The following is a 14,876-nucleotide window of genomic DNA, read 5'->3' as shown; positions in this document are numbered from 1 at the left end:
ACAGAAGTTTCATTTCATCCATGAATGAGTTAACGAAGGAGAAATGCAGATATTAACTGCACAGTTTGTGGTCATTTCTGAAGGAGGGGATGTGCAACAGAAAGGGAAATATATAGAAAACAGAAAACTTGCAGAGAAAAATGCAACAAACTGCTATGTTCAGTGTAGACTAAACATTCAGTCTCTCTCTCTGGACAAAAATTATCCCAGCTATTCCCAAACCAGGAATTTCCTGCAACTATCTCATATACAGCACAACAAGTGAACTTGAATGGTATGTACTGACTGAACAGCACTCACCAGAGACAGCTCATATCTGATGGGGACATGGCTCTATAAAATCACACTGGCAGTTTGAAAACAGAAGTAACAGCAAGGGATGGGAAATAAAAACAGTATCTATTTATGGTTCAAATATTCAGTTTACAGTAGACCTGGAGTGGAGTCTAGCAAGATTTAAGGTTTACCATCATTAACACATCTGGACACAGGGCCAGGACAGTGGCCTGCACAAAAAGCCCGGCCAGAGGACACAGTGAAGAACCTGCTGCAGGTCTGTAATAGATAGAGAGCAGGATGTGTTTCCCAATTGATTCAAACCTGGTAAAGTTCAGAAAACATCATAAAGGGCAGGTATGTTTTTCATCTCTCTGAAATTAAACAATGCACCAAAAAGGTAAAAATACTTGCAAGCCAATCTACCACTAAACTTGTATCATCTTCTGCAAGTTCCTAAGATAATTGGTTTTATCTGTATTTTAAGAATAATTTCCTTTTCAATTAGATATAAATGTATTCATTAGCTTTCATCAGAACAATCTGCAGTAAAAACTTCAAGTACAGCTAGATTAATGTCAGGATATCCTTCAAGATTTTTAGAATATAATCCAGAACTTGATTAGACATAATGGAGCTTAAGAAAAACTGAATTCAAATGCCCATTAGCCAAATAAGGTACTGTCCTTTCTCAGTTTCCACTTTTTATATGTGTTCGTGTGCTCTGCTCTCTCAGTACTGTCAGTGGTGACAATAGGGAGGTGGCCAGATAAGGAAACAGTATTACCATAGCTGGATTAATCTTTATTTTTATCAGGAAAGTAATATATACTTTCCTGATTAATAAAAAAATCAACTCTCAATTATAAATGAATACAGCATGGAATCTAATTGACCATTTCCTTTAAATAGGAAAAGTAAGGAACAAGTAAAAGCTACTGAAAATTCTATTGTATGATCTGAATATATTAAGTATTTCTGTTAATTTCTGACAGCAGCCTTTTCTCTTTGGCCCCACATTATCTGCATTCCAGAAACAATTTTTTTTTTCTTTTTAAAAGAAATATGAATTGATGCACAGTTCACTGAGGACCTGATTTCCAGCTCAAGGCTGGTAAGCACTAGCAATTCATGGAATGTAATGGCTGGTGTCATACAGAGGGTCAAACCATGATCTCATGGTCTCTTCTGGCCTTAGTCAAGGACTTATTACCCAATTTTGCAGCTAATGTCCTTGGAAGTGAACTCTATTTCCATTTTAATGCAGAACTATAAGATGATGCTGAGGCTATACACACATCTGACTGAAAGTTGGAAGGTAACAAAAGAGAACACTCAGGATAATAAAAAGCAGCTGCAGAAGGAAAGTTTTAAAGTAACAGTGCACACATTTAAAGTAACTGTGCTAGACAACAGTTTTTTAAAGTTAGGCAAGGAAAAACCTTTTTAGGCAGAACTTTTTAGGGTTAACTGTGCTTCCATCCAGAAGGCAAGTGAGCAAGAGAGCCCAGAGAACGAGCAGCAGACAGACAGACAGACAGACACTCTACGGTGCAGAGACAGAATGCTGTAGTGTGAAGGGTCATTTCCAGGACCTGCACATCCTGATCCAGCTCCAGGGAGCACACACTCTAGTGCTGGAGCAGTGAATCAATTAACCCTCTCTGTCTCATTTCCAGCCAAACCCCCCCACCCACTCCCTTTCCCTGCTTTCCAAACACAGGAGCTGGATACAATGGAAGGAGTCACTCAAGGAACAAGGGTAGCAGCAAACTGCGAGCTTTACTCGTGAGCAAAGAGAGAGCTGCACACAGACCCTGCTGATCATCTCAGTAGAATCAGCAAAGAATGGAAGTTAAAGGACAGCAAAAGCAAACAAACACAACCTCATTTCTATCCTTTTTTACATGTGGTAAGAATTATTCTTCCCCTCCATTTCAGAGTTGGAGAAAATACCTGGATGAGAAGAAATACCATTTTCCCAAAATAGAAAATCTTAATCTTCGTGATAGAAGAAGTGTGCTAAAAAAAAGCACACAAAGAGACAAGCATCAGAAATATTATAAAAGCCAAAAGCAAATGAACAACTTGTTTTCCAGAAAGTAGTGAAAAATCTCAACTTCCACCATATGATGAAAAAGAAAATTATAAAGGATCTTCCTGGATGCAAAATGAACTCTACTAAAATGCAAGAGAAAGAGGTAAGGCTTTCTTCACCTGAAAACTGCAACACATGAAATCTTCTCAGTAACTGAGCATTTATTCAGCTTAATGTGGGGCCAGCTGTTTGAGTCTCTGCTTGAAGGGGGAAATGTAAGCATTAAGTCTTTAGCAGAGTTGACAGAGACAGAGAAAGACAGGAGAGAACGGGCTGTGCTTAATAAAAGCCTTGCTCAGATTACAAAAACAAGCATTTTACTCACACCGACCCCTTCAAGTAAGGAGTAAATTTAGATGTCTCAGTTCGATAAATCTCTATGGTCCCCTTGAGACTGTCAGCAGTGTTTTATTGTCTGCAGCTTCCTGACCCTCACCTGATAAATTAGGAAGTGCTGAGATTAAAACGGAAACCTCATACATAATTTCTGAAGATATTTTTGGGGTTACCCTCTGAGGAGAAATAGGATTCTTAATAAGGGGAAATATGGGAACTGCTGTCTGCCTACGCACATGCTGCTGGAGACTAGACACTCAGGAGAGGAGGAGTTGCACATACACAACTCGAGCATCTGCCTCTGCACCAGTTTGTACTCAGAAGGAGCAAATCTACATAGACTGCACCTAAAGGGAATTGTTTTGCATTCAAATTCATCTATCACTCTTTACTGCTGCAGAAAAAAAAAAGGAAGCTAATGAACTGCTTATTTTTGACAGCTACTGATTTTTTCCTTTTAATCTTCTGAAATCTGAATATCGCTATAAAGGGAAGACCAGACCCCTGAACCCCACTGACCAGAGATGGACACAAGACAGGACTTGCATTTTTAAAATTCTTTTGTGGTCAGCAACGCACAGAATAAAAAAATTGGATACCAGCTCGGACATGGTTACAGTATCTCGAAATATCAGATGACCAGTTCACTATACTGACCATGCTGGCCTATCTTCAGCACCATCCTGGACCAGAGAGGAACAGAGAATTCTTACACCGTACACAACTCCTGCGCAAAACACAGCTCTTGAAGACATTTCTCAGCACACAAAAATGTCCCATCCTTTACACTCCTTGAATGGACCTGGAGCTGGCAGTGGATCTCTGTCGCCTCTCTCAGTAACAGGAGCACCCAAGCAGGACTACCCAAGTGAGGAACAAGGAAACAAAGTGCACTGGGCAGCACTGCTGATCCTCCTGCTGATAATCCCCACCATTGGGGGGAACATACTTGTCATTCTGGCAGTGTCCCTGGAGAAGAAGTTGCAATATGCTACCAACTACTTTCTGACGTCCTTGGCGGTGGCAGATTTGCTCGTGGGTCTGTTTGTGATGCCAATTGCCCTTCTCATGATATTATTTGGTAAGTGCAGCGTGTTTGTTTCATCAGGTTTGCGCATGGGGTACAATTTTGGGAGGTCTAATTTAAACAGAAAAGTTGTTTGCTTTCCAGCATTACAATTTTAAAAATCACTTGGATGAGGGATGCTAAATCTTCTCTTCCTCTCACCTTAATACAGCCTAATGTCTTTATGGGAAGTACAACTATGTGGATATTCTTTCCTTTGAAACAAACCATTAAAAAATCATCCAAGACTTAAAAATATTCAAATATGAGCTGAAGCACAGGGAATTACATTTTGTACAGTGTAATATAATTTTTAACAACATCAGCAGAATGCTGGTATTTGTTATATTATATTACACTAATTGCAGACAGTATTCTCTTAAAAAACTTGAAAACAAGGTTAGGTATCTGTTTAGTACACTGAACAGGTTTTGAACTGTCTATGAGTAATGCATCTGGTTTTACCTGAGTATTGACTCCATGAGCAGTCATATATTTACATGGTCAGTCAGAGTTGGTCCCTGGCACTATCAGTGACAAAAAACTTTATCAGCACTGCTTTCAGAGAAACTGATTTCCTCCCACCCTGGGGAAAGCCACAGGTTCATAAGACATCACAAGTAAATCATCTGTCAAGCCAAGGAAGCCTGAATCCATGTACCTAATGTTTGAGATACGTATTTGTCATTTAGTTTGCTTCATATGAAATAAAATAGGTCTTTTTCACATGAACAAACATTGGATGTGACATTTTCTTTCTCATTAGTCGTTACTGAACAAGCATGATTTTTCCACAGCCCCTCACATACAGCTTTATTTCAGATACTGCTTCTGACAACTAATTAGAGGCAACTCCATGGGAAAGTCGCTCTGTTTTACTGCTAAATTTTCTTTAAGAATACATTTTAAATTGTTTATTTTCATATCCTAAATGGAAAAAAAATCAATGAGACAGGTTTTTTAAGAAACTTAATGATTTATAGAATTACCTTTAAGGTACACTGGGTCCTAAGAAAGGCTGCAGGAGTTCATTTTTCCTAGGCTAGACTCTAAGAGTTGCCTGAGCAACAAGCAAACACAATCAAACTATATTTCAGAAAGGCCATCAGTAGTTTCTGTACAGAAAACTGGTATCACTTTATTAACAAATGTGTTTATTCATTCTGAGAATTTCTGTGCATTACGGACTTCTTTTCCCTAAACAGAATTGTGAACAGGAGGTCAGAATTCAGCCTTGAGATCATAGAATAGGGCTTTTTTTTCCCAAAGCAATAGTTTCTAAAAAGAAAACTGAATGTACATAACTGAGACAGGTTTCTAACTCAGAAAACCCAGTCACTTATAGAAAACATTGGTATGTCATGTATGTGCACATGAGTGGGAGGCAAGAAGCAGATATGCATTTCCATACTTACACATGGATGCTGTATCTGCTTAGTGCCTGCCACAGGTCTCATTACTAACAACAATAAAGCTACTAGCCATAAAAAGTACTAGTGTAGGGAAGGCAAATCCTGGATTTTGTGGGGTAGGTTTTTGGTAGTGGTAAAGTTTGTTCTTGTTTTGGATTTTATTATTATTTTCATTCTGCTAGACTAACAAGTCTTTCCTTTATAACTTCATAAGGACTCTATTGCTCCTTAATCTCTCAATTAATCCACTGCTAAACCCTGGTTACAATAGTTTAAAGCATGCTAGGAATCTTAATTCAAAAGTCAAACAAAAATGTCTTTCATGGTGCAGGAAATTTACCAGAAAGTAGTAAAATAAATTATAATTAATTAAGACCACAACCCGCCTTCCACACAACAGTGGTTAAAACTGAAATTTCTTGCACACAAGTCTCTCTTTGGCAGCCAACCAGAAAAACTGCTTTGCCTCTTCACCAACTGGGAGAAGATGCTGAGGTGTTTATAGAAGTTCAAAGCATGAGCAAAACATGAGGAGTTACTGGAATGAAGACAGAACAGACATTAAATACATAACAAGTCTAAATCTTGAAGCTACATTAGCCAGACAACTACATGAACAAAGAAGTCATTGACAGCCAGACAGCAAACTAAATCCAGCCTCCTGGCACCTCCACACAGGAATGTTTCCATAATAATGAAAGAGCTGGGTGCAGCTTCTAGATACAGAATACAAATATTATGCTTCCGATTTGGGATTGATCTCTAATTATGTGGAGAAGATTTGAAGGAAAAGGTGTGAACAGAAGTGCAGTCACATTAAGATCCTGACTGTATAAACTAATGTGTCACAGGGTGTTCAAAACCAAAATCTGCTACAGGCATTGGCTCCACACCCTAACAGAACATGCACCAAAAAAATCTTCAGAAATGGACTGTATCTGTAGTAAAGAGCTGCCCTTTTTAAAACTAAGTAAATAAATGAATCTGTAAACTCACTTGCAGGTGTAATGCCATGAGCAGCACTTTATTTATTCTCAGCAGAGCCACCAAAATGTACTCTGGTACAAGCACACACAACAATTTTAATTTAGGAGTGTGAGTGTCAGAACACATAAACATTTCATAGCTTTTATAGCTTGCTAAATATTTCTCATTTCTTAAAAAAAAAGAAGGCCCACTAGGAGATAACTGCATTCTCTGAAATCTAGCTTTCAAAACAGTTACCCAAATTTCTAACATTCAGAACTACTGAAATTCATTGAATAGTGAAATTAGCAAACAAACTTGAGAGATTCTCCCATTTGCAAAGCCTGCAGCAGGAAGAAGTCTGATGTCCACAGCTTGGTAGGCAATGGGCTACTTGAAGACAACACATGTACCATTTAAAAAAATACATTCTCTCCTCCTAATAATCATCCACTTAAAATCAGAAAGCAATGCCCATTATCCTAGGTTGCAAACCATTATTTTAATTTCTCACAGGCAACCAGTCCTAATCTTCCCCCATTACTGATGGTAACCACAACAAATTTTCCCTTCTTGCATGTGCAAACTGCCAGAGAAAACTTTAATCGGGGACTACTCTCCACAATCTCAAATCTAAAGATATCAAGGTTTTATCAGAAAGTAAGCCTAATTGAAAAAAACACTTGGATTAAAAAACCTAGAGAACAGCCTGGAGATACCAGGCCTTGGCAGCCCAGGGAGCCAAGCACACGAGGGTGAGCACTGCACATGCAGCTGCAGACACACACACCAGCATGAAGATTGAAGCTTAGGCTTAAAGGAAATGGTGACTGAAAATATCCATTTCCATCTCAGAAAAAGCATCATTATGTAACAACAAGGCCCTTTACAGGTAACACATTTCTGCAGCCCTTAGAACAGAAGAATAAATGGTTTCCAAGTCTATTTAAAGACTTCTCTCAATCATACTTATACATGTACACAAGCTGTGCTTTCTCTTAAGCTTTCTGAAAACATTTTGGCTTACAGCAAGAGCAGCTCTTCTATACTGTACTTTGTTTTAAGGATTACACATTTCTAAGGTATTTCCTATAAATAAAGCTTTTCTTAAATAAAGATTAATCAAGGGTAGACAGTTGCAGTAAAAGTTCATTTTACTACTCTAAAGGTGCAAGACAAATTTTAAAGCATGTATTTGGTCTTATTTTGACTCAAAATATGCAAAATCTTCAACAGCAGCGCTGCTGCAGTGCTGGGAGGATCTGAGGCAAGGTTTGTAGGTAGAAGGAATTTCTTTTTAACTTATACCACCTGACAGCTGGAGAAACCAGACAAATTTTCAGGCCGGCATCTTTGTCAGGTAACTGAGGCATTTAAAAAAAAGTTTTAAAAATCCAATCCCTATTAGCTCCCAAGAAAAATGGGAGTGGAGAATCTCTACCCTGTAAATGCTCTGGTCTGCATCCACAATGTAGATCTATAGTAGGAGCATCAGAACAGTCCAAACTGAGCATGACCTGCTAATGCCTTTGTAACACTACTTGGCAGGACATACTCATTTTACGTTCTGAATTATAAAGCAGGACAGCAACTGAGCAGATCACCATCACGCTCAAGGGTCAGAGATGCTTTCTGAGCCATGAAAGGAAATTAATATTCCATTATTTCCCTAATCCTAAACTAATAGAATAGGCCAACAGTGATAGCACCACCATCACCAGAAAAGCACAAGAACTCACCCCAGAGCATTGCCTCAAACAATGGACACAGCTTCTAGCTTTGATTTGTAGGTGTAACCTACAAATCAAAGTAACTTATAGCAAAATACACCACAGAATGAATCCTAGATAACTGTGTGACTCTTCTCAACTTTAAAGTATCAGTTTTGTGATATTGGTTTCATTTAAATAATAACCATAATCTTCAGTTCTTATCAGTTATTGCATTTAAAGTTTACTTTGATTTTGTTGGATAAAAACCAGCATCTTGTACACACAAATACAGCAGAAGATAATGCTATAATCATGAATGTGATAACCTACTGCCTTCTGCAGCCAGTACAAAAATAGACAAAAATAAAGAAAATGGAAAGCTTTCTCTGTTCAGTTCCACTTGTCAACTCACAAAAGCTCTTACAAGTAAAAAAAATACAAGATTGCTTTGTATCAGATCAGTGTTTAAATGTATCTTTACTTCAAAGAAGCTAAAGGGCCTTTTGTTGCAAAGTATTTTCTTCCTCAAACAGTAAATTAACTAAAAAAGGAAAGACTTCTTACACTGGGATTCTCCAGAACTCAAAGCAGTTATAATCCAGGGAATGGCATGCGAGTACTATCCAAAAGAAGTATTAGCTGTTCACTTGAAATCCAGCTGTGTTATCTGCCATCCTTCAAGTTGTAGAACACACTTTCTATTGTTCATGTTTTACCTGAACTAATCCTTCATTACAAAGTCAAAAGAAGCTGTCAATTTTCTGGAGTGAGCAAAAACATTTCAAGCCCATCAAATCAGTTACTTCTTTTAACTGGTGTTTTTTTTTTAATTACAGCTGGCTACATAAGCCACAATACATTTTGGTTTTTCTTTTTAAAGGAAATCTGTTTTAGAAATGCATGGTACCTTACTGCCAGCTAAAAGTCTAGGCATGAAAACTAAAGATGAGTAAATGTTTCATAATTTACTAATTACAACTTTCTCATACCTGCCTGGTAGACTAAGCTTTTTGAAGCATAATTTCAATGATAGAATCTATTTTAGGAAATAATCATGGTAGATACTAAAATTTTCTGGTTAATAAATTGCAAGCAGACTGCCTCTTCCCCTTCTGCCTCACTGCCTATGTCATCCTCACCTGGAGTCCTCTACTTTGGGGATGGCTGAGGTTCAGTTCAGGGCTCCATCCATCCATTCTCTTTGTTTAACACAGGTTTCCCAGCATAGGTAAGAGTGCAGACAAGTACTTGCTATGTTTGTCTTCATAAAATTTTCCATCCACTGGAGTTTATAATTCAAGTCAAAGCAGCACCATTATCATCTCCATCTATCAGTCACGTTATGAAAAAATGTTTTAAATCTCAAATGACTGCAATGTTACTACACTGCTAAGACTGAACATTACAAAAGTCCAGCTCATTTTGTGTTCTCAGCACACAGGTCTATTTATGCTGACCAAGGAAATTAAAACCAATCTGACTTATTAGAAATGCAATTTTTTCCCCCTAATCGTCCTTCAACAAAGAACTGATTTCCCTGGCAATACTAATAATGTACCTACTGATTGAGTACAGCAGAATTTTCTAAGGGAGGAAAATACATTTAATAGATCAACTTCTACCATGAGAAACAGCTGAAAATAATCATTTAACAGTAGGCTCACAAGAACCATTCATGGTCCATTTTTAATAAACTTTTTAATCCAGAGCCCTTGCCACAAAAGGACAAAAAGACAGGGAAAGGTTTACAGCACACAAGTAGCCTGATGAACACGATGGCAGTAACCATGCCAGTTAGGAGCTAATTACAATATAAGACAAAACCCATCTGAGGCAGTGACAAAGCTCAGTTCCTGTAGTACTATGAACTTTTCAAACATACTGATGCCACATTGAAAATGACACACTGAAAGTTCTCAAAAAGCTTAGATTCTAATGAGTTTTTTGTTCTCTTTCAGACAATACCTGGCCTTTACCAACTGCCTTGTGTCCTATCTGGCTGTTCCTTGATGTCCTCTTTTCCACAGCTTCCATCATGCACCTCTGTGCCATCTCCCTGGACCGCTACATTGCCATCAAAAAGCCAATCCAGGCCAGCCAGTACAATTCATGGGCTACAACAATCATCAAAATCATCGTGGTTTGGCTCATTTCAATAGGTATGTGGGACCTAGAGACTGGAAAAGGAACACAGAAGCTTTTCATGTCCAAAACAATAGGTGAAGTGTGGGGAAAATGGAACATTTGGCCAAGTACTATTGATTGTAGGACCATAATACTCAGGCTGGTCGAAGTCCACCTCTTGGATCATACATAGCTACATCATAAAAATTTGCCTGAACCACTGCTCCTTATTAGGCTTCACCAGAAAGGCCAAGGATTGAGTCAGAGTATCAATCATCACTCCTCTTCATAGTCCTGAACGCTCAAAAATCAGAAAATAATATCTGCATGCACAGTATGTTTCTGGGAAAGCAAGATTTCATGTTCCCAAACACAACTTTAAGACTTGAACAGATGTTGGTAAAATTTCACATAAAGGAAGTACAAAAGGGTTAATTATTTATAGCAAAGATATGAATCAGTGGCTGGTAACATCCAGGCTAACACTGAAGGCTGAGACAGCATACAGAAAGGCTCATGTCTAACAAAAAAAACCCCAAACAATCAAAACAACAAACCCTGAACAGGGGTTCAGTGAAGAAGTTTATACCAACATACAAACTTCTATGATATCAGTGTCTCTGTGATGTGCACGTAGCATGTCATCTGTCTTTAATGCTTAAAAAATGAATCTGTTAAATGAGCTAAGGAAGTGAAAACATTTAATTCAAATAATTAAATACATGCTCCAGACAGCCTTAGTGCTGGATGCTCTGTGTGCAAGACCAAACAAAATTATTCTGGATTATTAAGGCCAGTGATGCATAGGAGAATGGGTACAGCTACCTTCTTGGCTAAGGCAAACCCCAAATTTCTGAGTTGAAAAAAATTCTGGAAGAGCTGTGAAGATAGCATTTTTTCTCCTATCTGTATTCTATCACCAACCCACCCCCCACCCAAAAAAAAACCTTAGCATGACAAGACACTCACAAGTTGACCTTTTAATGTGTGATTTATTGCCATTAAACAGCACTGTACTTTTCAATTTCTTTTTACCTAACATAAAACTACTCTGCAGTTGAGCTAGGTTCTCCAAATCAAAGGTTAATTTGGTTCAATCTTTATTTTAAATGCTTTTTGTATCTGAAGGTGTGCTTCTAATTAAGAAAGGGATCAAGTTTCTGAAGGATAACCCATTTTGCTCTTGCTGCTTTAAACGAGCTTCAGTAAGCCAAGTAGCAGAGGAATACAGTAAATCCCTATATCTCATTAAGTGGTATCAGAAAACTGCACAAATCACCTTCACCAGACAGCAAGGAACCTGTTGTTTTTGTTGTAATGTCAGACTGCTGGCAAATGAAGTGCTGACTGTAATTTAGTGGTTATAAAAAATTCATTTAAAAGACAAGACTGTTAACATTTTTTTAAACCAGTGGTGAATTACAGAGCTAGCCAGCCTCATTTAAACACTCCTAAATATGCAGGAGACTTTAAACAACAAATCCATCTCAAACACACACTGCATAATTCTGGCAACTATTTAGCTACTTGTATATATGAAAGAGCCAAGCAGGGTGAAAAAAAATCAGCTGTCTGTGCCCAGTCACTTGATGTGGTTAATAGAAGAGGGAAAGACAAGATTTATGTATTTACAAAATTGCCCTTCAAAAAATGCAAAGGTTACTCTGGGGAAGAGAAAAAAAAGGGGGAGATGGCATTAGGGAAACATATTTCACTGGAGGAAAAGCCATACTAATTCTAATAACCAGAGTCAAAGCAATTCATGTGTTTTACACTTGAAAAGTTGGCAACTTCATACTGCTTCCTGAATCTCTACAAGTTAGGCCCAAATCCCTTAGAAAGGGCACTCTGTTAAAGCTCAGCCTGCCAAGTCTTACAAAGTACTGTTTGCCCAATTACGCACGTGATGCTCTCCACACTTCATGTTGTGTTCCTGTGCCTGCTCCAGAGCTCAGGAATTACCTTTCTTTAGAAACCCCAAGGCTTCAGACTCAGTGAAGCGATTGCAAGCGATTACCCTCTGCTGAAGCACTTGTTTTTTCTCCTACAGGTATTGCAATTCCAGTCCCTATCAGAGGCATTGAGGATGGAAATGGCAACTCTACAAACATCACGTGTTTCCTGACACCTGATCGTTTTCATGACTTCATTCTGTACGGATCAGTGGCTTCCTTCTTCATTCCCCTCGCTATCATGATCGTCACCTATTTACTGACGATCCAAGTGCTGCGCAAAAAGGCCTATTTGATCAACAAGCCGCCTCAGCGCTTCACCTGGTCAACAGTGTCTACGGTCTTTCAGCGTGACACAACACCTGCCTCCTCTCCAGAAAAGGTGGCCATGCTAAATGGCTCCAGAAAGGACCAGACTTTGTCCAGTGACATGCCTATCAGCAGGACATCCACCATTGGGAGGAAGTCCATGCAAACGATAACCAATGAACAAAGGGCATCAAAAGTTCTGGGGATTGTGTTTTTTCTTTTCTTGCTGATGTGGTGCCCATTCTTCATAACAAACATCAGCTCAGTTCTGTGCAACTCCTGCAACAAGGAGGTTTTTCAAAAGCTTTTGGAGATATTTGTTTGGATAGGGTATGTATCCTCAGGAGTGAACCCTCTTGTATACACACTCTTCAACAAAACATTTAGGGAGGCTTTCAGCAGGTACATCACTTGCAACTATCGGACCACAAAGCCTATCAAGGCCCTTCGGCAGCGCTCCAGCAGGATCTCTTTCAGAAGCTCTGTAGCAGAAAATTCCAAGCTCTTTGTCATGAATGGGATGAGAAATGGGATTAACCCCATTATGTACCAGAGCCCAATGAGGCTGAGGAGCTCACCCATCCAAGCATCATCGGCCATACTGCTGGATACGCTGCTGCTCACCGAGAATGAGCTTGATAAAACAGAAGAACAAGTCAGCTATGTATAGTGGAATGGCAGCCATGTCCCTACAGCATTACTGTATGTATTATTCTAGATAACTGCACTGTAAAAGGGTATAAATACTATTTTTTCTGTTATTTATGCAAGCAATATCTTATAAATTTATATTAATTCCTCTCCTTCAAAGTCTCCTCTACTTTAACCCCAACCCCATGGTGGCAACCACAACTTCATTCCATGACAAATGACTCATGCAGAACTGTAGCCTAAGGAAGAGGGAAATAAATAAAAGCTAAATCAGTTTAAGTATCTGACTTCAGTTCTCATCACCTTCAGTCTCTTCAAAGCACATCTTTTTAAGAAAAGCTGTCTGTACAAACACTACACTAACATTTGCTCTGGCAAGAAGACAAAACTTTGTAGGTTGATGCTCTACAATGGAAGCAGCAGTGGGATACAAGCTCACTGGTTTCAATCTAAATGTCTGCAAACAGAGCAGCACACAAGCTCACTGCGTTCCCTCCTACAGATACATTCCTCTGCTGAGACTGAGTATCCACATAGGAGCTTTCCTTGTTCTCTAAGGGTGTGTAAAACACAAGCAGAATCACTCACTCTAGAGACCAATGTACAAGCCCATTCCATAAGGCACAATTAAAAATTCCATGTATGGAAATTATCCCTTTACTGTAGGGATGGGCAGAATTTCACCCACTTGAATTTCATCTCCATTACATATGCATAAGCTCAGTGTTGCCAGATTGTTCACTGAAAACTGCCCTTTCTTCTTTTCATACTAAGAAAATGAATTATTTAATCAAAATAACACAACACAAAATGAATGATCATAAGAAAAACAAGATACACAAAGCTTGGAACATCCCTATAATTTATATGACAAGCCTCCTTTTAAATGACCATGGAAACTTCAGTGAAAGCCTCCCCTCATCCAATGGAGTTCACAGGAAGTAGAGAAATCACAGACAGAACAGCTACTTCACAAGAAAATAAGAGCAAATATTTAAAAGACAGCAGAGACAACAGTACTGGCTACACCTGCACATATTCACAGTTTAGCTGAGCTCAAAATGATTTAATTGGACTAATGGCCAATTACAGGTCCCAATTTGCACTCTCTCAAAGATGCTCAAGACTTTAGTATGAGCACAAAATTAATAGAAATAATTGGTCCTCACAGTCCATAAAAGCTACCAGAGTCTGTTATTTGGGAAATCATAAACTTCTGACAGCTCCAGACTCTTTGGGAAAAGAAATCTGATTTCCCCAAAGTACTGGAGTTCTTATATCAAGCAGCCAGCTCACCATTTTTTCCATAGTTTCCATTTACAGTAAAAATTTCAGCTTGGGCTTTGTTTTCATTTTTAATATTTTCAGCATTCTTCAGTTACACTAAAATTAAGTACAGCAAAAGGCTTAGGTTTTTTCATCTGCAGAACAGAAAGTCCTAAAGCTAACATGTCCCTCCAACATTTATTTATATATATTTAATTTAAAACATATGCAAGTTCAAAACAGAGCTTACTGTAACAACTGCCAGAGATTTTCAGGCAAAAGCATTAAAAATACATCTGTGGTATTTGCAGTAAGTTGTCTTCTTCCCAATTTTGGTGATAATCACTAGCCACTTAAATCAGAGTAAATTCTAACTGCTCTCCCTCCTCTTAACTTAATCAAAATTTGTTTAGGAGGATTCTGTAGTTAAAAGCCAGAATGGATGGACTGTGATAGCTGTAAAAGACACCTTAATGAGCAGTAACACCACCATTCCTGAGGGGTTATTGTCCAGCAAAAGGCAACCACCATTCCTGAGGGGTTATTGTCCAGCAGTCAGAAAGCAAGAAGCAATCATCTTTGGAAACTCTCTTGATATTTAAATAAATCCATATTAATTAAACAACAAAAAAAAATTCATATAGCAGGCAGCAATCACCTACTTTGAGCAGCAACTTACAGTTTCCCTTTCCAGCAGAAACATCACTG

General features: G+C 38.5%; 2 protein-coding genes across 2 annotated transcripts in view; one reads left to right on the top strand and one right to left on the bottom strand.

Moving 5' to 3' along the window:
• PSMD1 (proteasome 26S subunit, non-ATPase 1) overlaps window positions 1–14,876 on the bottom strand; it is a 66,155-nt gene that overhangs the window by 27,872 nt on the left and 23,407 nt on the right. The window lies entirely within an intron of this gene.
• HTR2B (5-hydroxytryptamine receptor 2B) lies at window positions 3,116–13,181 on the top strand. Its single transcript, XM_036388764.2, has 3 exons — window positions 3,116–3,791; window positions 9,825–10,025; window positions 12,041–13,181. The coding sequence occupies exons 1-3, from the start codon at window positions 3,482–3,484 to the stop codon at window positions 12,919–12,921; spliced, it is 1,392 nt and encodes a 463-aa protein (XP_036244657.1). The 5' UTR covers window positions 3,116–3,481; the 3' UTR covers window positions 12,922–13,181.

Source organism: Molothrus ater, chromosome 10, assembly GCF_012460135.2.
Source record: "Molothrus ater isolate BHLD 08-10-18 breed brown headed cowbird chromosome 10, BPBGC_Mater_1.1, whole genome shotgun sequence".
NCBI classification, from domain to species: domain Eukaryota; kingdom Metazoa; phylum Chordata; class Aves; order Passeriformes; family Icteridae; genus Molothrus; species Molothrus ater.
This window is presented reverse-complemented; position numbering and strand designations above follow the sequence as displayed.